The 21830-nt window shown below is 48.8% G+C and overlaps 8 protein-coding genes across 8 annotated transcripts; 5 read left to right on the top strand and 3 right to left on the bottom strand.

Annotated features, from left to right (window-relative positions):
• Positions 1–2225: 2225 nt before the first annotated feature.
• Positions 2226–4204, bottom strand: HO173_011919 (uncharacterized protein; the record flags this gene model as incomplete). The annotated part of the gene is made up of 6 exons (XM_037313793.1): positions 2226–2692; positions 2756–3316; positions 3436–3761; positions 3821–3942; positions 4011–4043; positions 4184–4204. 6 exons carry the CDS (start codon positions 4202–4204, stop codon positions 2226–2228), a joined length of 1530 nt encoding a protein of 509 aa, XP_037159308.1.
• A 1192-nt stretch (positions 4205–5396) lies between these two features.
• Positions 5397–6576, top strand: HO173_011918 (uncharacterized protein; the record flags this gene model as incomplete). The annotated part of the gene is made up of 3 exons (XM_037313792.1): positions 5397–5448; positions 5829–5936; positions 5996–6576. 3 exons carry the CDS (start codon positions 5397–5399, stop codon positions 6574–6576), a joined length of 741 nt encoding a protein of 246 aa, XP_037159307.1.
• Positions 6577–6857: 281 nt separating this feature from the next.
• HO173_011917 (uncharacterized protein) lies at positions 6858–8489 on the bottom strand (the record flags this gene model as incomplete). The annotated part of the gene is made up of 3 exons (XM_037313791.1): positions 6858–8188; positions 8244–8297; positions 8354–8489. 3 exons carry the CDS (start codon positions 8487–8489, stop codon positions 6858–6860), a joined length of 1521 nt encoding a protein of 506 aa, XP_037159306.1.
• A 545-nt stretch (positions 8490–9034) lies between these two features.
• HO173_011916 (uncharacterized protein) lies at positions 9035–12355 on the bottom strand (the record flags this gene model as incomplete). Its single annotated transcript, XM_037313790.1, has 6 exons — positions 9035–9186; positions 9240–10759; positions 10909–11000; positions 11136–11525; positions 11576–11996; positions 12051–12355. 6 exons carry the CDS (start codon positions 12353–12355, stop codon positions 9035–9037), a joined length of 2880 nt encoding a protein of 959 aa, XP_037159305.1.
• A 354-nt stretch (positions 12356–12709) lies between these two features.
• HO173_011915 (uncharacterized protein) lies at positions 12710–13511 on the top strand (the record flags this gene model as incomplete). The annotated part of the gene is made up of 7 exons (XM_037313789.1): positions 12710–12747; positions 12797–12834; positions 12887–12982; positions 13037–13100; positions 13153–13240; positions 13303–13428; positions 13497–13511. 7 exons carry the CDS (start codon positions 12710–12712, stop codon positions 13509–13511), a joined length of 465 nt encoding a protein of 154 aa, XP_037159304.1.
• Positions 13512–13999: 488 nt separating this feature from the next.
• On the top strand, positions 14000–15172 carry HO173_011914 (uncharacterized protein; the record flags this gene model as incomplete). Its single annotated transcript, XM_037313788.1, has 4 exons — positions 14000–14413; positions 14474–14624; positions 14675–15035; positions 15091–15172. The coding sequence occupies 4 exons, from the start codon at positions 14000–14002 to the stop codon at positions 15170–15172; spliced, it is 1008 nt and encodes a 335-aa protein (XP_037159303.1).
• Positions 15173–16133: 961 nt separating this feature from the next.
• On the top strand, positions 16134–17384 carry HO173_011913 (uncharacterized protein; the record flags this gene model as incomplete). Its single annotated transcript, XM_037313787.1, has 4 exons — positions 16134–16518; positions 16571–16726; positions 16778–17153; positions 17207–17384. The coding sequence occupies 4 exons, from the start codon at positions 16134–16136 to the stop codon at positions 17382–17384; spliced, it is 1095 nt and encodes a 364-aa protein (XP_037159302.1).
• A 756-nt stretch (positions 17385–18140) lies between these two features.
• Positions 18141–20953, top strand: HO173_011912 (uncharacterized protein; the record flags this gene model as incomplete). The annotated part of the gene is made up of 5 exons (XM_037313786.1): positions 18141–18305; positions 18403–18500; positions 18550–18766; positions 18820–19680; positions 19739–20953. The coding sequence occupies 5 exons, from the start codon at positions 18141–18143 to the stop codon at positions 20951–20953; spliced, it is 2556 nt and encodes an 851-aa protein (XP_037159301.1).
• Between the last annotated feature and the right edge of the window lie 877 nt (positions 20954–21830).

Below are 21830 nucleotides of genomic sequence, written 5' to 3'. Positions count from 1 at the left end.
AGGCTCGGTGTTTGGGGCGAAGAGAGGGGGGATATACCACGTTGCTATGCGCTTTTGGGGTCTTTGGCGCTCCATCTTTGTTGGCATTATTTCTCGAACAGATCTGTAAATTAGTGTTCGGCGAACACTGACTTTGTCTACACTTTCGATCATCTTGAGGCTCTGCGACTCAGGTGGGATTGTTTGGTGCTCTGCATGCACTACGCAAGGCGGGAACTGGAAGGCCTGATTGTTTATACATGGTGCTGTATCTGCGACGACCACATGTAGAGAGACGCCATACAGACATAACCCTCTCCGTATATCTCTTCCAACCACGCAATGCAATGGACAGTTATATGAAGACAGGGTCAGCATCGCGGCATTTCAATCTTCTCCCCAAGCCGCCCCTCTCCTCCACGGGGCTGGCTACGACATATTGCCACCCATGATGGGAGAAGCACGTCCGAGCGTCAGTGCCTAGTCATCAAATGCTGCGCGAATGTGTAACATGGGAATCATGATCGAAGGCATGTCTCTTGTAGCATTCAAATTTGGGCGCGGAACAAAGTGGCAGCAAGCAGTTGATGGATAGTCTCAGCCCCCCAAACCCCCCCTGTCGTCCCGCCCTCTCCGCCTCGACCCAACAAAACGTCTCAGCTCCAGATTAAACCACTGACTAGCGGCAGCCCCGATTGTCGACGCTGACTGCGCAGCCTTCCCCGTATTAATTGATCGTGTTCGTTGTGAAAGGATGAACGGAATGGATGATTGCGTTTTGAAGGAAGGAAAGGAAGGAGGATGCGAAAGACAACGCGCGGCCGGAGATGGGCCGTCGTTAGGTATGTAGGCCTTAGCCCGATTACCTCTCCTGAGGCTTATAGGTGCCGGAGAGGGGAGATTGGAAGGGGAGATTGCTATGCATGCAAACGTGTGGCGGGTGCAAAATGATGGGTTTGATGTAGAAAGGGGTGCTGCTGGTCCCCGTTTCTCTCGCTTGTTCTGCTGTTGTGAGGTAGAGTACACTGTTGGTGTCATACGGGGCGATACGAATTTCCTTTTCAGACGACGGAAATAGATACCTGGATTAGCTCTGTCAAGTATCTTTGCCTGTTTTGACTCGAAGTCTTTTCAAAAGCGTCTCCTACCTACCTCTCGGCTTCCTATACCATTGACCTACACCTAACGCTTCCTCAATCAAGCAAGCAAGCAAGCAAGCAATCCGCTCTGCTACCACCGAGTCCACACCTTACCAAACACGTGCATCAACACAGGCCAAAACGCCAACCTCGAAATGTCCTTCAACCTCGTCCATCCCACGCCGATGTCGCCATTCTCCCTCCCCCCAACGCAACCCCAACTCCTCCCACCACCACCTTCCCTCTCTCCACGATCCTCCTACTCCTCAACCCGCTCCTCCTCTTCCTCCCCCGCCTCCATCCGCAGCATCAACAGCGTCCTCCTGCTCCGGAGACAGACACGGAGGCGGACGTCCCTCGCTGCGGCGGCGGACGGCGATGGAGAAGAGAGGGGTGATCTGGCCACGGTGTTGGAGCCGAGACCGTGCGAAGCTGTGGGGTGTTTGGGCATCGGGGAGGTGTTGGATGGGGGGTTTTGAGGCTGTCGATATCGATCTGGGTTGTGATGAGAGAAGGGGCGGCGCGGCTTGGGGTTACGGGGATTTTTTGGTGGTGTGGAGCTCGATGGGGTGGGTAAGGGACTGATGGAATGGCTTTTTTCGTGGGGTGGCACGGAACAGGGGGGTGCTGTTTGCAGAGTCAACGTATCTGTTTGGGCGGGCGTTCGAGGGGTGATACCATGACAGGCTTGTACATGATACCGTGCTTGGGAGACTGGAGGTTTTTGAACCTTCTGTTTTTTGACTGAGATATGAATAAAAGTTGTACTCTTCCGCCAATCCTCTGTTAAGATGCTTGATGCTGCTCCGTGCAGGATCTGACCTCCCAAAATGTAGTCATGTCGGCAAGAGAAAAGCAATTCCTTGCTCCAAAGTGAAATGCTGAATGCCTCCCACTAATGCTGCTGTCCCAATGTGCTGCCAATGCCCACTGAGCTGCCAATTCTCTGTGCCATAACTGGAGACTAGCGCTGATCCCTTGTTCATGCTGACGTATAAGTTGTCAAGGTGGATCTGCCAGCAACCTTCCAAGTTGATCTTCTTGATTGTAACCTCATGGCCTCCTGAGAAAGACCTATAACCTAGCTCTTCACTCCCTTCGAATTCCTCAAGTGAAGAAATATCCACGGCAGCGGGTACTCCCACACAGACATTTTGCAGGACGATAACCGTTTTCCCTCTGCATCTCATCAGCTTTCTCTTCTGTGATGATGTCCGTCTTGTCATCATCCACGTAGTTGAACGTCAATTCCGTCCCAGCTGGGATTGCCTCTGTCGCGAAGAAGGCGAGATCGTAGAGGTTGATATCGGAGTGATTGTAGGAGACGGTGTATATCGCGCAATTGGGGTCACAGGAGTGGTTGATAAAGCGAGTAGGCCCCCCTAGATGCATGCCATCACACACGTACAGCGAACCCCCATCTTTCTCACCCCACTTGTCAAGACCCATGAAGTATATCTCCTGGTCTGAGGTGCGTGTTTCTCCGCGACGGTTTGCTTCCTCGTGAGTGATAATCTCTCCGCGGTAAGTGTCAATGAATTGGCCCCTCTTCAGGTTTTGCGTACAACGAAGTCCTGATTACTAGATTAGTACGAAGTAGAATGCTCTTAATACACGCCGCAATGTTTGAAACGTACCCCAGCCCCTATTAGTTGTCTTGAAGATCTCCAGTCCAACCTTCCTTCCATGCTGCACGACTCGATTCTTGCAATTACTGTCACAGTTGCAGCGGCTATTGCATTCAAAGATATGATTCCTTCCGTTGATGAATGCATCCCTTAGACAGGCAGTGTTGAATTTAGCCTGTGAGTACGGGAATCGTTTCTTGCCCTCAGAATTTACCGACTCCTCCAGACATTCACAAGATAGATATTCGCAACCCATGTGGCGCCCGTTGTCTTTTCGGCATTTGCACCCGATCATGAAATCTTCCGACGTTTGTTGAACTCCATCTCGGAGAATGTTGTTGGTAACGAATTCAAAGTCGAGAGGAGGTGATGAATCGTCAACTATATTGACTACAGATACATCGTCGAGTACTGAGAGATTCTCGATAAAGATACGCCGGCGTTCTTGAGGTGATGGCTGTGGCGGCGGTATGATAATCGTAGGAGCTGATTTGCGAGAGGAGACTCCAGAGTTTGCTAAGTGGGAATATAGAGTCTTCTCTTTCGTCTTCGAATGTCTAAGTTTGAGAACTATTATATATGATTAGTACTATATTTTAGGATACAATTATCATTTTTAATCAAATTTTGTTACAGCTAAAGTCGACAATTGTATGCAGCTTTAGAGTAAAATAGGGGGTGCATCTTACCGGGTTTTGAAGAAGCGTTTTTGACATTCTCCGGCTGCTGAGTCCTCGCCTCGGTGGATGCCTCAGTGGAATGACTGGAGCTCCTCGACTTTTTGGGCTCAATAGGTTCTGGCAGCTCGAAGTCATCGTCGTCGATAGTAAGATCGATGATCTCGCCAAAGACGCGCTTCTTAGACGTTGTTGGGGTGAAAGGCTGTGTCCCAGGTAGAGACGGTGTGTTTGAGGATATCAAAGGGTGTGTTGCTGCAATAGGGAGAGATTGCGAACTGGTGATTTGCGGTCGTTGAAAGCTTAGTGGGTGCGAGGGTGGGGTGACACCTCGTGTCCTATTTGATAAACCCGCTGTTAAACGCACGCATTACGATAGTATAGGCTTTGAACGTACCTAATCTCGAGTTTGGAGCGCGGACTGGTCTCTGCACTTGATGGTTGAGCAAATGATGCGCTATTTGAGGGTCTATGTGAGGTAAAGTCGCTCCATTTTGATGACGTGGGACTGTTCGAATTCTGAGAATATCAGATTAATACTATGTACTGACAGACTTGCAGGGAACGTTGAAAGGCATTAATAATACCTTAATAGACGGTGACTTTTTCCATGGAAGTATCTGAGATATAGGAGAGATTGTTAGCAAAGATCTCTCTAAATAGAGTCAAATTACGAGAGTACGTGGAAACTCGTTAGTATTAAATACGAGTAAATATTGTAAGAATTACATCTCATTGAATAAGTGCTTAGAAAACGTACCTTAACATCGTTTGAAGTCATTTTAAACCGAGATTAAGGATTTTGTATCTCCTTTCAATGTCGATACTATCAATTCTTATCACTGATGAAAGACTTTAAGGGCTCGTCTGAGAGATATTTAGCATTGATAAAACTAAAGTGCAGAGTCAATTGATTGAAGGGATATAGCTTGTAGAAAGATAAGTCGAATCGAGAGTCGAGATTATTAAATAGCAAAGAGAGAATTAAATAAGTCTGAGAGCAGTCGTTGACTTATAGTGAAAGTATAAAGCGATGGCGCTAAACTCTATTCGTTAATTACTTTCTACATATTAAATATATACTCTAGATCTTTTATTATTATTTTATCCCTTATGTTCTAAATCATAGCGATTGAAAGTACGATCGCTTGAATAAGCTGTAAAATTAACAGCGTACTCGCGTTCGACTCCAGACGATACTTCTAGTCATGTTTACAGCCATTGTCGTTACTTCATAGCTTGATTTTGAATATTCAATCCGCTAAGATAGATGCGACTGGATAATAATACATAGATAAGAGTGATCACACTCTCAGAAGGACCTATATTGATTACAATCGACTACATATTCACTGACTGCTCGTCGTAGAGGCAACACTCGAACGGTTCATTTGAGTCGGGGATCATTTCTGTAAGAACGAATTGCCATAGTATTGAAACCTTCGTAGAATTCATATGATGTTAGCGTCCGGCGTCAGATTCTCGGGACAAGTGTCATCAACTTAATACCAGTCCGGATAAAGCCAGTTGCACACAATGAAACGGCTCAATAATGGGCTGCAGCATGCAACATCACAAACCCTTCTCCGACTTTTATACCCAACAGACTTCTAGCCTGAGTCGCAGTGAATCGGAATCCTCCTACAGGTACTAGGAACCTCCCATAATACTAAACAATCCTGAGATCGAGTTTCCGGATCACGAGTCGCATATAGCTTCCGCGACCTTCTTTAATCTTTTCTCCGATTTTTATACCCGGCATGCTTCCATTTCCTCTCGATTTTCAGAGTGAATCGCGGCGGTCTCGATGCGCGATACTGCGGCAAGTTAGATCCAAGTGGCTAGCGGTCCGTAGCTCCACGCTTATTCGGACGGCAGCGCTGCTTCCCCAATCATGATCAGCAAAATTCTTTGCTTAGTGCTAGTACTCACTCCTACCTTCAACAGTCCATCCCGACTTTAGGGAAGCAGCCATGGCTTCAAACATACAAGAGACGCCCTTTGTGAAACAGCTGGCAGCAAATGGTACGTACATGAGTAGCTTCGCAATCTTGATTTGCATTGCTTGGGATAGAAATCATAGGATCAGTCCCGTTGGTCAAGATGTTAGACTGAAAGAACATCGAGGCATGATGTACTTTCACATATATGTTGTATATGAGAACAAATGTTCGTTGCTAACGTTGGTACACTGCTTTTGTCTGTCTTGTATCTCGTGCAAGATCGAATAGCAATATCATTCCTATTACACAGTTTAAATGCCATCACGACCATTTATAGATGCATTCTCTAATACCCTCATGTCCCTCGGCTAGATAGCAGTATCATCTTGTGTATCTTTTCCGTTTCTGGTTATCTAACAATGCTACAGCTTGAACAGCATCGCTAACAGCACTACCCCACAGACCGCCCAACCCGTGAAAAGGCCCTCTCCTCCCTACAAACCTACCTCTGCTCCGGTCGTAATTTCACTACCATCGAGCTCCTGAAGATCTGGAAAGGTCTCTTCTTCTGTAGGTCGTCCCCTTTCCGGGCTCAAGCTTCAAATTACGGTACTCATCTCACCGTACAGGCATCTTCCACACGGACCGCCCCATCCCCCAACAACGCCTCTCCAAATCCCTCGCATCCCTCCTCCTCCCGCTCCCCACGACCCTCTTCCTCCCCTTCCTCCACGCCTTCTGGAAAACCATTATCCATTACTGGTCCCAAATTCCCTCACTACGCCTCGACAAGTATCTATACCTGCTACGACAATATATCGCCTACTCGTTCAAATATCTGCAGCAGCACGCATGGAATAGGGAACTAGTAACGGGGTACTTGGATTTGCTGGAGGGGGTCTATAAAGCGAGGAGCGAGGATGGCATCGGGGCGTTGAGTGCGGGTGATGGGAAGGTGCCGGATGGGGTCAGGTATCACGTGCTTGATGTGTGGGTTGACGGTTTGCTGGAGACGGATGAGTGGGAGGGGGTGGGGGTTATGAGGCCGGTTGAGAGGTTGAGGATAGAGGGGAGGACGAAGGTTGTGAGGGAGAGGGCCAGGGAGGTATTGGGGGATGAGCGGTCGCAGGGGATAGAAGAGAGGACAGGAAATGACGGAGAGGATCGTAGAGGTGATGAGGAAGAGGAATTCGAAGGCTTTACGGAGTGAGATACGGAAGACGATACGATTTCATGATACGTTGATACCCAAGATTAGGTGCAAGCCAAATTGAAGGCAAGACATTGCCTCTTGCTTATCTTTGCTCATGCATATATATATATGTATTCCATTTTGAACTCCGTACTAGAAGAGAAAAGCCTCTAAACGCCTGCGGCTTTTCCATCCATAATCCTCATGAAGAAGATCACCCATCTATCAAAATGCCAACGGGTATCATCGAAGAGCAAAACAGCATGTACAGCCAAGCCTCGATTCTCACTCCATTTCCCTCAGCCAGTTTTAGGCACCACACCGTCCGCCTCATACAGATGCCCAGTCTTGCTCAACACAGTTCCCAAACCTCTATGCACCTCCGCCTGGAATCCCTCAAACGGGACTCTCTCCCCATCAATACTTATATACCCTCCCTTCTGTCCCCGCGGGATTATCCTATATCCGCTAATTTTCCGATAATTGACTTGAGGGAGGTCGAAGAAACCCCCATTCTCGACGGCCAGGAAGCACTTGATTGCACTATGGCGTGAAATGTCGCCGCCAACAGTTATAAGGTCGAGATGGCCGTCTGAGGGAAGGGTAGCGGGGAAAAAATTGGCGTTTGGAGCCATGAGGGCCATGTTGCCGGCGTAGAAATTGCCGACGTTGTCTGAGGGGATGTTTGTGAACGTAGAGGGGAGCGGGGAGGCGATGGAGCCATATTGCAGTTCTGGGAGGGCGGGGTCCTCTGTGTCATTGGAGTCTCGCCTTTCTTTTACTGGAGCTTGATTGGTCAATTCTTTCCGGTAGTGCTCTCTGATTGCGCCTTTAGTGGGTATATCAATCTTCACCCATAGATCGCAAGGGTAAACCGTCTTTCGTAGCACGCGGACAAGGAAGCCGTATGTGAATCTTGCGCTGCCCATCCATCGAAGATGTTCTGTTCCTAGGTCGACTTCTGCCACTATACCCAGTGATTGGGAAAGGAAAGATAGAGTTCGTCTGTCGCCTTGGGTGATGGAGGTCAGATCTAGTGGCGTCCGGATGCCTTTGACAATACACAAAGCAGCGATACTTGTACTGCTCGTTCCATTCAAATTCCAACTCATAGCATTTCCAGTTCCACATGGTAGCTGCGCCACAGCCACTTTGGAGAGCGCTTTTGTGGCATCTTTTTTCTTGCCCAGGCCATTGAACACCTCATGTGGTAGTCCGTCGCCAGAACATGAAGCTATCACATCGTAGGCCTCTATATCCAGATTCTCTGCTATCTCGACAGCATGTCCTTGGTATAAAGTCCTCTCAACATCTATTTCGCACCGCGCCGCTGCAAATATGGGCTCGATGTCTCGTAGGTACCACTTTTGAGCACTGCCACTCCCGCCGAAAGGGTTGATGAGCACCTTTATCCGCTTTTTCCGTTGCGATTCACCGTAAGCACGATCCAGCAGCTTCGTGACCCAGGATTGTGCATAGCTGCGCTGAGGCTTTTCGACAAGGTAGTTGACTGCGGCTACCCGGACGACGTTCTTTGCTGTGGGTTTAGCATACTGGACATTTATGTCGAAGTCTGACAGCTCGGCCCATAGTATGTTGAAGAATGGTATTGCTTGAGTGGTCTTAGCCTCTGCGAATAGATCAGCTTCGTGTCGGGGAGCGACAGTTGCATTCGGGTTCCAAACTGGAAGGTAGAAGACCACAGCAATTGCGCGTCTCTCGTCTCGTGAAGTCCTCATCTATCCAGCCATCAGCTTCTGAACCCCATCTAGAGGATCACGAAGGTCTTGCATACCTAGAACAATGAGAGAGTCAGTGGCCAAGGTCAGGGAGGCACTTCTGCCTACTGGAAGCGTCCATGCCTCTCTGTAGTCATGATCGCCGACGGTGTCGACAGGATCGACAAAAGGGTCGCTGTCTGCCAAAGACATCGGTGCCATAAGTAGCTGTCAGAATGATTGTCAACATTACATTGAGAAAAAGCACAAAAGCTTTTGGAGAAAGACTTAGAATTGAGGGCCATTTCGGGCGAGACTGCGAGAAGCTTCATGATCGGCAGGGCGGAGCCGCATCCGCCGGCAGCAAACCTTCCAGAGGCATGCAATCGAAATGCAGGTCGCATGCAGGCACAATACAACATTTTATATCGAGATAGTTCCTGTCTATCATGCTCATTGCAGCTTTTAGGCTATCTCTATACATGATTATGGCAGAACGCTAATGGCACAAGCAGTCCTAGTCGTCTAGAGACAGAGACTCATAATAGCCCCCGCACCTCCCTTTCATTTCACTTTTCTTTCATTCGTAGCCACGCGTACGTGGGATGCGAGCGATCCAGAGCCGTTAGCCTTGTGTGGCACCACTATCAAGGGCGGTGACTTGTCAGACATCCCGGAGCGCCTGTTTCTACTCAAGCTGCTGGCAGGGACGGGTGACTCTCATGAGCAGACCAGAGAGATAGACAAAGACGACCGGCCTATGCAGTTGAACCTCCAACCTTGTTCAACCCTTTCAAAGATCCCAGACTTAATGCAAGACCTTGCGATCGACTGCGAATGCGTACGAACCCTGTTATCGGCCCTTCATCTCCTTCTTTTTCGATGCTCAGATTTGCTAATGCGTCCTCTCCTACAGAAGCAATTAGCATTCACCCCAATATTTGTCGGCCAGACGTCACTTACCAAAAACACTCCGAGCGTAGAGATTCGCGCTTAAGAATTGACAGTCGCCCTTCATTGATGCTTCTGGCGTCAGACATGTCATGTTCGTGCATGCCATTAGTTGCGTCAGGAATTCCCGCAATGTCTTGGCCTTTGAATTGATATTGACCTTGTTCTCCCATTCGAACTCTGTCCACATTGTTCTGAATTGCGTTTCAGTGCACTGTGCTGGCTGTATGTAGTCCATGATGTCTACATGCACATCATTGAGGATCACAACGGTGCTCTCTGTCGAGCTGGATCCATCATAAACCACGTTGCCAAAGATCACGCCAGTATCTGTTGAAGACACTTTGATGGTACTCTGGACATTTTGGAAGTCGTGAGCCCCAAGATTCTGAGTTGTCGGTCGTTCCACTACCTTCAAGTCGCCTAAAGTAGCAAACTCGACGGATAGATTTTGAAGCGTCTCCGAGGTTTGATTGACCAGCAACACGTCCAACACGATGTCGAATTGGTGGACTTTGACGTATGCTTCAGCGTACACTGGATCCGAGAATCCGGTAAGTTGGACCACTCTGCTCAATTTCGAGGAGAGTTCTTCAGTTGCAGAATCGCCGCCAGTGGCCTTTTCGAGATCGACGTCGAACTGATCGGAGCCATCGCCCGTAGATTTCTTGGCCAATTGCCGTATACCAACAACATCATCTACCTGAACCGCTGACTTTGCCTTCTCCACAGCCTCTTTTGCGGCTCGCTTCTTCTCTTCGACCTGCACCATAGCACGGAATGCTTTCCTGGTATCGTCTAAGAATACTGTCTCTAGATCCTTCTTTTGCGCGAATTCGGCTAATGATCTAACACACGACATAATGCGATCGACGGAATCCTCATCAATGGGCGCCTTGACGAATTGTGACTGACCAACTCTTATGATTGATATCATGATAAGCATAGCTTCAGCCCGCAGCGCATTGGTACGAGCAGTGTCTTGCGAGATCTCAGAATGCCTCATCACAAGCTTAGTCAGAGTCGAAGAAAGCACAGATGCGAGGTAGAAGTCTCCATCTAATATGAGTTGCCGTAGCGGAGGCTTTTGTGCAGCCTTGACAGCTTCCAATTTGGCTTTGGCGGACGAGTCGCTCGTCAATGCGCTCTCCGTGGCGTACGTACCGTCTGCTAAGACTTTTCTCGAGCCTGTAGGGGCTGAAGGTTTCGCGTGGCCATTGACTTGCTCCTTTGTTTCTTGTTGCTCGTCGGGTACTTCCTCAAGCAGTCGCTGTTCTGAGGATAGAATCGGTATCTCGCCGAGACTCGCCCGTATCTTCTTCCACGCTTCCCGAATATCATTTGCTTCTAGTGAGTATTCGCCAACAATCCAAAGCGCACCTCTGTACACCTTTCCTGCACGGACCTCGCTCAACGTTGTGACAAGGCGTTCCACGATCGAAGACCGAAGCTTGGGGAATTTCTCCACGACCTCTTTGACGAATGATATAACGTCGACGGCACTGGTGGCATTAAAATCTGCGATAAAATCCCTGATGTAAGATCAGCGTTGCTCCTTGAAAGTAGAACTCTGAAATCTGAAACAGATCTAAAGACCAAAATGGAGTCTTTGCACCCGAAAATTTCCTTGCGACTCGGGTTTGGTACCAAATAGGAAAGTATCTCTCCTGAATTTACGTACATGAGAAGATCTACAACGGACGCCGCAACTTCGGAGAATTTGATGGCACACTGATGTATAGAGTGAATGAGTAGTTGCCGATATTCGGTGTTCTGATTTTCTATAATCAGCTTTGTTTTCTGAAGGCAGTTTTGAGCTGTGAGACAATCCTAAAAAGCAGAGAGCGGTATTCTGCTTTCAGAAGTCGTCTCACGAGTCCAGAAAGCAATTGAATCGAATTTACGTACCTTCTCGTACTGCTCATCCACAGTCTTTTGAAGTTCCTTTTTCAGGAGCATTACCACCTCGTCCACGTTCTTGCTTGAGACCATTTCGAGAGCAAGATTCAGAGCCTTTCTTCGAACGTCCATGTCAGGGCTAGCAAGGACACGAAGTATCTCCATGGTAAGGTCGTCCAAGACACCCTCATTTCTTCTCCGTAATTGGTCAACTCGAGCTAGTACTATGAGCTTCACATTGTTGTCGGCTTCTTTGACACTGAGCTCGACAAACTTAGTCGCCGCCGCTTTGACAGCTACAGGGTTATTGGTGAGCGATGTTAGTGATGATGCTGCTTCGTACACTACGGTCGTGGCTCCGGCCTCTAGCAAGTCGAAGATCAGGCGCAAATATCGAGCCTGTATGATGTCAGTCACCCTGGAGGGCATGTGGTTCATAAAACATCTACCTTGTTCTGTGAATTCTGCACTGCATCCTTGCGTATGAACTCGAGCTCGACCAGCTGAAGCAGCTCGTCTGCATTGGGTATGCCGTCGAAAGCTCCGCCAAGATATTCCAGCGCCTTGTCATGGTTCATTGCACTGAGAGCCGCAAATGCATTCCGCTTGCACGTGTGGTCACTTTCGCCTTCGAGAAATGTTTGGAGGAGTTCAGGAGCGTCGGGAATCAAGACCTCAGAAAGGTGATATATGGAGGAGACGGCGAAGGCGGCGTTCTTGCGGACGTAGGCGTGTCGATGCTCCAAACACGATCGGGCAGAAGAAAGGAGAGGTTCGATCAACTCGGGTTCTCGGAGCTTGCACAAGAACCGGAGGGTATTGCCTCGGATATATTCATTGGGATGCTGTAGATCGTTACGAATGCCGTTGCTTCAAACAAATCAGCATTAGCAACATGAAACAAGAGTCTGGCAAGAAAAGTACCAAACCAGAATCATCTCCTGCTTGAGTTTCCCCCCTGCGTCCAGCTTAGGAACAATCTCATAATAGAAGTAAAGTAATTTCTTTAAGGCCTTGCTTTTCGATGGCATTACGAAACGTATGATGTGCATGAGCAACGATGGCATTGGGTCTCCATTGAGCATAATTGTGAGGATCCTCTTCATCGTTTCAACTTTGGAATCATCCGATCCCTTCTCTAGATGCGTCTTCAGCTCTTGCAAAGTCGGTTGGTCGGCCGTATTATCCTGGTGGACCAAACTGTAGGCGTGCTCCATGAAGGTGGCCATGGTCACCGCGCCGGAACAGTCTGCCTATCTGGATGGCTTGTTGTCCCTCAGAGGCCTTGGAGATGTTCAACGTTCGATTGTGTTTCGAGCACTATATTGCAAGCAACCGGAGGAACCACCGCTTCCCTTGTTTTTGGAGATGGCTAAAATGAGTGACTGATTAGACAACTCAACGATTGTGTATGGGCGACACGTATGTCTGTCTTCAATGTTTCTTCATGCCTGGCTGAAAGCTGTCCGCAACTTTGGAGCCGAGATAAATTTCGGCGCTAATTTTTTTTTACACGTTTACTTTAATTCCGCGAGACAAGCTCCAAGCTCCCCCGTCCATCATTCATCAGATTTGCGCTCAACATGGCTGCTTCCAGTGAACCTTTCTATGTGCGCTACTAGTAAGGAACAATGTTGCCCGGGTCCTTGCAGCCGCTGATACCTACGCAGCTCAGGACACTCCGGGCGGTTTGGTCATGAATTCCTAGGTGAGCCGAGAACTTCGATGAGTAATAGGGTAGCCTTACTGATATGTGTTAGAATTCGACTTCCGAACCCTCGGCGATGGCCGCAGTGCCTCTGCACGTTATGCGAACAACTCCAATTATCGTAACGATTCCCTGATCCGCAAAGAGAGTACGTCTACAGAGGAAGGCTACACAAAAGGGCAAGCAAGCTAATTCGGCGCAGTGTGCGTCAGCTCCCTCCTTATCGCCGAGATCAAGCGTATCGTCAAAGAGAGCGAGATAATGAAGTACCTGCCCCGTTTGCAGTTCGTACGTCGGCCTTTGCTAATGCATCTCAAGGGAGGACGATACCAAGTGGCCAGAAAAGAACAAGGATGGCAGGCAGGAGCTAGAGATTAAACTAGGCAGTGAGCATATCTCGTTTGAGGTGAGTACTGCTGAGTTGGCCGGGAGCCTCATAGAATACACGTGCTGATTGTCCACTCCCAGACGGCCAAGATAGGATCCTTAGTCGATGTCACAGAATCAGCCGATCCGGAAGGCCTGCGCGTCTTCTACTATCTCGTACAAGATCTCAAAGCTCTTGTCTTTTCGCTCATCTCGTTGCATTTCAAGGTACGCCAAGCTCACATTTACACTCGCTCTCATGGGAGGACCATCCACAGCTGATACGGAATCTCTAGATCAAGCCTATTTAGACCACGATACCGGGAGAATAGTGTTATTAGCTGCAGCATTTATCTCGTTGGGCGTTGAGGTTCGGTGGACATACCCATGGTAGCCTCCAGGAGTCTACTTTGGCATTTTCAGGTGACAGTCGAGAAATCATCATTTAGATTGACTCTATTGCCGGTCGAATTTGTCAATGAGTATCGGTCGTAAGGCTCTCGGGATAGCTTCCCAAACGCAATGCTTTGCTTGGGTGGCGAGGGTGGCGACTGCTGGAGACTTAGGGTTAGGGTTGCGCATTTCAGCGTTCCCCCACAACCCAACCATAAGGATCATGGGTACCCGTCTCAGCTCTGCCCTCTCATGTTTGTGGACAAAAACCACACGACAATTGCCGCACATACCCGTCATGCTGTCCATTGTCTGAAAACCCTAATGTGTATTGCGTACCACATTCTAATTAAGTGATTCCTTGGTCTGTCTAATTTTAAAGATTGACCCTCCATGCGTGTACCCAATGCCGACTCCCAGGGATAGTACAGATCACCTTCCTTTACTACTGGAGAGGTCAACCCACACAACATGCCCCCCTGAGGAAGATCGGCCAGGACAATGGAGGGTAGAAGTACTCGACCGTCTTGGTCGGGCGGCTCTAGACAGCACACTCAGTGAACGGGCGTTGGGGCAACAAGATGATGTACCTGTCGAACCAGAGAGCCCAAACGTCATGGATATCACCATCGACCCGGCGCACGACAAAACATCCGACCAAACAAATACAATGGACCTAGCAGAGGCTTCCCTGTTGGGTGAAAGCCCATCGAGCCCGCATGCAGATGATAAGGAAGAGGAGCACGTTCAACCATCTGCGTCTACGTCTTCTGCCCTCGACCTTTATTATTCGATACGCTTTGGTGTAGAAAGCAACCGAGTGAGTATCATTGAAGCATAATGTTGGAATAAACGCTAAGCTAACTAATCGCACAACCAGTTGATTCAAACACACACCTCCTCTATGCTTCGCGCTGGCAGCAAATTCCGTGGCACACAGCAGTCTGACAGTCAAAAATACAACGTGGAAGTTGACATCAAGACCGTTGACATGTGCGAGTCTTTCGTCTGTGGCTATCTCAAGATTGAAGGTCAGTCTCGGCCCAGTTGGACAAGCAATTATACTAAAGGATAATCGCAGGGCTAACACCCGAACACGCTACCCTCACTACTTTCTTCGAAGGAGAGATCATCGGCCCAAAGTATACCTTCCAGACCCGTCATGAAGATTGGGGCGCCAGCGACAAAGAGGATATGAAGCATTGGGCGCGCTTCCCTGCATGGCGGCCTCTTGCGAAGCAAGCTAAGAAGCCCGACTTCCATTATAAACACAGCACAAACCGGGAAAACATGTTCATGCGCTGGAAAGAGAAATTCCTGGTGCCAGATCATCGTGTGCGCGAGATTAACGGTGCGAGCTTCGAGGGGTTTTACTATATCTGCTTCAACCAAGTAGCGGGCACTATCAATGGAATCTATTTCCATTCTTCGAATAGTCACCAGTAAGTGTGGCTTTTCCGGTGATTTGCCTGGAAGGCTAAATGCTGATATACCTAGTAATAACAACAATAGGTTCCAACAGCTTGAGCTAACGTGGTTGAACGATCGTGGCTGCTTCGGCGCCATGGAGTTCCGATGAGTTGAGTGTGTAATGCATGGCTGATGATGGATGATGGATGATGGACGATGGGCGATGGACAATGGATGGATTTCTGTTTTAGCGCTGGAGTGATGGGATGGCATGAATTTATTGGATTGAAAGAGATGAATTGGATCTCTGGATCTTCCCTAGGCTTTGCAAAAAAGTGTTCACGTCTCCTCCTCTCAAGACTCATTAAGTGTGAGGCATAGCAATACAGTTATATAACTCTTGTCGTATGAGATCATGGTTGAGATGACCCGTACAATTTGTCTGTTGTCCACCCACACGTGAATGGCAGAACACCAGTAATACTAGAGGCGGAAAGTTCTTCTCTTGACCAAACCCCGGACACCAAATGAAGGTCTGATCCAGATGTAATTGCTTATTTCTGATCGATAGGCATTTCAATGCCGTGAGTCTGATTACATTTCCCAATACCACGACACTGCGGCTAGGAATCTCTCAAAGCTTTCCAAAGCTTTCCAATGAAGTTCAATACATCTGGAGAAAGTGGCGATCGTGCCACCTTCAGGAGTTTTTTCATAAATCTCTCAGAATTTTCGCGCGTCGTCCGGCCGTTCTGGCTAGACCGAAAGGAGAATACTTCGAAGCACGGACCAGTATCAACTTGACCTTGTATTGCTTAGACACACCATAGTGAATGCTTCTCCTTTGCTTTTGCTTCTTCACTTTCTCGCTATCAGTCACCAGCTGCTAGCTTTTCTGTTTGCTATTTGCTTCTTCTGCGAACAACCGACGAACGACCTGCGAACAACAGGCGGGATCTTAAACCTGCATGAACTTCGGGTTGTAGAAGCTCTTCATTGCTACCTCGGACCTCAGATGCTTCCCATGTCCCGATGATGTTCCATCTCTGTCGATGCTCATCTCCAGATAGTACTTGAAGGTTTACCAAAACTACATCACTTCTCCGCCGGATCACTCGGCGACCTTTAAAATGATCAATCCCCAGCATATCTTCTCTCACCAGCAGCAGTACCCGCAAGCTGAGCCGTCGTGGCACCACCAGCAGCAAAGTCATCACCAACAACAGCATCCTCATCATGCTGCTCACCAACATGCACATGCTCAGGCTGTTGCGCAACACCAGCACTACAGCCGTATGGGGGCCAACAACAGTGGTACGAATGGGCACGGTATGAATATGGACCACAACAGCGGTCCCAACTCGGCGGAGGGGAACTGGATGGAGGAGAACAGAAGGGTTCTCGGCTGGGTCGCGGAACTGTTAAATGGGAATTCGAGGGAGACTGCGCTAATGGAGTTGAGCAAGAAAAGAGAGCAGGTGCCTGAGTTAGCGCTAATCATATGGCATTCATTCGGTAGGTTGCTGAGTGTTGTGGATCCAAAGATGGCTATTGACTTAACAATAAGGTGTCATGACTTCTCTGCTCCAAGAGATCATCTCAGTCTACCCTCTACTCAACCCATCACAACTGACAGCCGCCGCCTCAAACCGTGTGTGCAACGCTCTTGCGCTGCTTCAGTGCGTAGCTTCGCACAACGAGACCCGTGGGCTGTTCCTCAATGGTACGCACATGCTGTTCACACATGCCCGAGTGGCGGCTAACTCAGTGCTAGCGCATATACCCCTCTTCCTATACCCATTCTTGAACACAACATCAAAGTCAAGACCGTTCGAGTATCTCCGTCTTACATCCCTTGGCGTTATCGGTGCTTTAGTCAAGAATGACTCGAGTGAAGTGATCAACTTCTTGTTGACCACCGAAATCATACCACTGTGCCTTCGAATCATGGAGACTGGCTCGGAGTTGAGCAAGACCGTTGCCATATTCATTGTACAAAAAATACTTCTAGACGATACCGGACTGGGGTACATTTGCCACACCTATGAGCGGTTCTACGCCGTCGGCACAGTACTTAGTAATATGGTCACTCAGCTTGTTGAACAGCAGACTGTGCGGCTCTTGAAACATGTCGTTAGATGTTTTCTCAGGTCAGTTCTTCCATTGACAAAATGGAATCGCATAGCAGCTAAATGTACACTAGACTGAGTGACAATGCCCGTGCACGCGAGGCTCTCCGTCAATGTCTACCCGAGCCTCTCCGGGATGCGACCTTCTCTTCGGTCCTTCGTGATGACGCCGCTACGAAACGCTGCCTTGCCCAGCTACTCATCAACCTCTCAGACAATGTGGTCGAGAGCTCGAACAGTCAAGGAATGTAATGCCTGCGCCTCTTCAATTACGAATGACACTTCACGAATACCCGGAAGATATACCCCTGATACGATTTTGGGCCTGTAGCATATGCGTGCATCAGGGACGGCTGGTTTTTACATGCATAGAAATACCCTGGTGCGCTTTGGATTGAAGGGATGAGATTTATCATTAGGATTTTAAAAGCATTTTCAATTGGAAAGGAGCAAGGACATTGGCGTTTTTCAACAATCTAGTATGCAAGTTGGGATTCTGTGGATGATGCATGCCCGTGGTGCACTGCCTTTCTCTTGTCCTGTACTCTAAAATCTCGTGTTGCTCAGCTCTGCTGAGGCTGTACAAGTAAATAACAGATATCATTACGGCAGCGTGCACTTGATGCGCTTGGCACAGGACAATCCCGAAGCTGAAGGAGTGAATTACAATATTGGTCAATAGCGCTCAAGATTGAACTCAGTGATTGTCTCAATTGCCCATTGGAGAGTCCTCGAACAGTGATAAGGCTGATTGCCGTAGCGCGCTTCTCACTAGCGTTCCCGCCGTTAAATCGCATCGCGTCCTTGATGATGCTGAAATTCAAGGCCAATTCAACATCACTCGTGACCATCGCCGACTTTGCTCTGTGAGCTTCTCTCCATAGACAATAGCTTCCCGGAACTGCTAAATCGACTATTCACGGGTGTCATCTTACCATATACTGACTGAGTCTGCCCTCCTGGAAACAAAACTCTATAATTCACAGACCTCCCCAGGGCCCCGTTAACATGGGCTCCCGCAAGCGTAACCGTGATGAGATGGAATTTTCGGAGCCTGCACCAGAATTAAGCATGCTTGACAAGCTTCGGAACACATGGGAGTTGGCCAACCTCATGCAATATATCTATATCTTCGGCAAAGCGGTGAAAATTGACGAAGATTTGACCATCGAGGTACTTCTCCCAAACCCCCCCCGCCCTTTGCTCCATGAGCTGTCAAACATCTGTTCTCTGTCTGAGACATCTCAAGCTAAGTCTGTTCTTAACTCAGGACCTCGAGACCGAATGTCTCAAGCCAGAATCCTCCCAGGTTTTATCAGACATCGGACTCGCACTTCTGAAATATGTGTCTTCACATAGAGGTCTTACGTGAGTACTGCCAGTGGTTTCTAAGTATCTTTTAATAATATCCTCAAAGTCCAGAGATATTTGATGAATACACACGCCGCCAATACGTGGCAAAAGCACCCAGCCGAAACCCCTTCGGCATAGATGAGGAGCCCCGAAAGTTCTCCGAATTTGACGTCTTCCTCAAGCTGAAAGTGCTTGTCCAACTCTCACAATGGACCCTGATCAATGCCGACCGAATGAGGGAGAGAATGCCTGAGGCGAAGGACAGTGAGCAAACACAATGGGTATGGCCCCTGCCCTTCTTCACATACTTCAGCTAAGATAGCTCGGCATCTAGCGTATTGAAGAAGTTGGATATGATAAGCATGAGCGCTATTACTTTGTTCTCGACGATAATCGTCTATATCGCCGCACCGACCCTCCACCGCCTTCTCCTCCTGCCCCTAAAGCGAAAACGAAATCGAAGAAGGGTAAAGCCGCTGCCAGAGCTAGCAAGCGGAGAAAGACAATAGAACCCGAAGATTCGGCGAATGATGCCGACAATGATACGCCGGCAGAGGTTGGAGATGCTGGGGCGAACGAAGCGGATGATGGTTTGGGCGGGAGAAAGTGGGAATGTATCGCTATTACGCTTGGCCAATATCAGGAGTTCTTGGAATCAATACAGAAGAGCAGGGATCCAGATGAGAAGGATCTTTATCGACGGATCAAGGAAGAAGTCTGGCCGGTTATTGAGAAGGCAGAAGAGTCACAAGTCAGAAAAAAGCAGAAGCAAGAACGGGAGCTGATGAATATGCAGAAGCTGGCTACGGCCAAGCGATCTAGCAGGCTCGAAGCTAAGATGGAGAGAGAACGACAAGAGCAGGAAGTTGCTGAAGCGGAGCGAAAGCGAAAGGCTGATCTTGTTGCAGCGAAGCAGAACCAGGAGAAGCAGAAGAGGATGGAGGAGGATCGAGAGTCACGCATGTTGACTCGTGAACAACGAATCAAGGAAAGAGAGTACAAGCGTATCCTACAAGAGGAGGAATTGGCCAATCTCTCGGAAGAGAACAAGAAGGTGGAAGCTGGTGAGGCAAAGAAATCTGAGAGGCATCTGAAGACGGAGATAGAAAAGAGGAAGAAGGAGCTTGCAGCACTGGCGGAAGACGACGAATGGGTCTTCGATTGCTCAAAGTGCGGAGTGCACGGCACTAATCTCGTAAGTGACGACTTGCAAGCTTTTTGAAGTTGAGGACGTTGACCGTGATATCTACTAGGACGATGGCTCTCACAGCGTAGCATGTGAAAAGTGCAATGTCTGGCAACACAGTGCGTGCCTAGGTATCTCTCAAACAGATGCCGAAAAGGACGACTTCCATTTTATCTGTCAAGATTGTAAACGCCGAGAAGAAGATGCGAAGAAGCCCAAGATCCCAAGTCTCAAATTTCGTATTGGATCTTCATCTTCACCACCCCAACAGAAACCGAAACTGGAAATCTCGGGCACGAACGAGGACAAGAAGCGCCAGTCAAGCGAGGAGAGATCTCAGTTGCCCCCTTCCAAGAAATTCAAGCCAGTAGTGGACAGCAACAACCACCATCGTCCAAACGCTCATAACCCTCACGCACCTCACAACCGACAGAACGGCATGCATGCAGCCGTAATGAATGGTCCAACGTTATCTCCCCAAGGTCAGCTTCCACGGCAAAGTATCTACGCTGGTAACCAGGAGGAGAGCTTCTTTACCAGGAGAGCGTATCCAGATGCACCTCCGCCAGGTCTCAGATCACCGCCTGGCCCTCCCGCATACGCCAATGGCTATAACAACCATGTAACCCCACATAACGGATATGTACCCCAGCTTCCACCACAAGCTTTCCAATCGCTTGACGCGAATGGAGCTTATCAAAGCAGCCATCAGCCTCACAATGTAGGCTGGTCAGCACGCTATACACCAACCCAGCAACCTCAACATGCTCAGGCGTACGGCCCGCCTCCACCATCTCAAAACCCATTCACTAATTCTTTCGATCGTCAAACCCCATCATCCTCTCATTCAACCCACAATGTCCCCTCGCCCGACAAAAATGGTCCCTCCTTGTCCCCTCCTCAAAATAGTCCTCCATTATACAACCCCCCGCATCATCATTCTCCACAGTATCAGACACCTCACACGAATGGTGCTTCCCCAAATCAACCTCTTCCAGCAACCGGACCACCCGCTTTCTCACCCACGAAGCAGCAATCGCCCGCCGCCGCATCGAAGAAAATGCAGCCGCCATCGTCTAGTCCAGTTGCGCACCAACCTCCACTACAGAACAACGCGCCCTCATCGCCAGGTCTCTCGCCAACAAAGCACAGTCCACCTCGTGCAGCGCCAGGCCTTGGAGTGGCTGGTACTCCGGCGGTAATACCGCCTGTTGCTCAGCTATCCCCCAGTCCAATGCAGCAGAGCTTGAATGCAGCATTGAAAAGTGCAACCCCAGAGTAGATGAGGGAGGATCCTGAAGAGCAGAATTCGTTACTCTACGCAGGGCATGATCTGATGAACTTTGGGTGAAACAAGATTTTGGAAGCCTCACGCCTGTGATTGGAGACATCTGAAGCTTCTGTTCGGGCATACGCTTCGAAGCGTTTGATGAATGGTGTAGGGAGAAGAGAGCTCGCTTGGAAAGCTTCTCATTCCTATCCAGCACTCATGGGTTAGACGGCGGAGGAAAGCGTGGTCCTTGGTTCTCAGGTCCAAGGGGTGGTGGCGCCGTTCTTTTGGCTCCCCAGAGCTTTCTGGAGATCGCATCTAGACTATCATGCATTCCCATGGTCTTCCACCTTTTCAGCGTTAGATATTTAGAGCTGAGATACAACATAATAACGGTGAACTTGTTCTGTTTGAAGAATTGAGATGTCATTTGTCACTGTTCACGCACATAGATAACGTTGACATGTACGCTGCAGCAAGGTGGAAATGGCAAGAACGCAAACCCTACCGTAGAACTCATCGAAGTTACTCACTCGACGTGGACGAAATGATCACAGAGCCGAATGCAATCCTGACATCGCTGATCTTTCCGCAGGCCCATGTCCCCCCCCCTACGCGTCTGTAGAACCAACCGACCCATCCAAAACCGTCAGCCGGGCTCAGACAGAAAGCACGAAGTTGAGCACTCCTCTCTCTCTCTCTCTCTCCTTTAATCGATCGCTCGCCCAAAGCACGAAGAAGAAGAAGAAGAAGAAGAAGAAGAAGAAGAAGAAGAAGAAGAAGAAGAACGGCCCCCCCAGCAACGGAGCCTAGACTGACGTGATAGATAGATAGATAAATAGATCGATAATCAAAAGCGACGATGCTCCCACTTCAGCCCAGGAATAAA

Source organism: Letharia columbiana (assembly GCF_014066305.1).
Source record: "Letharia columbiana isolate WasteWater2 chromosome Unknown Sc0000070_s0, whole genome shotgun sequence".
In the NCBI taxonomy this organism is placed as follows: Eukaryota; Fungi; Ascomycota; class Lecanoromycetes; order Lecanorales; family Parmeliaceae; genus Letharia; species Letharia columbiana.
Note: the sequence above shows the minus strand (reverse complement) of the source record. Positions and strands in the feature narration are given on the sequence as shown.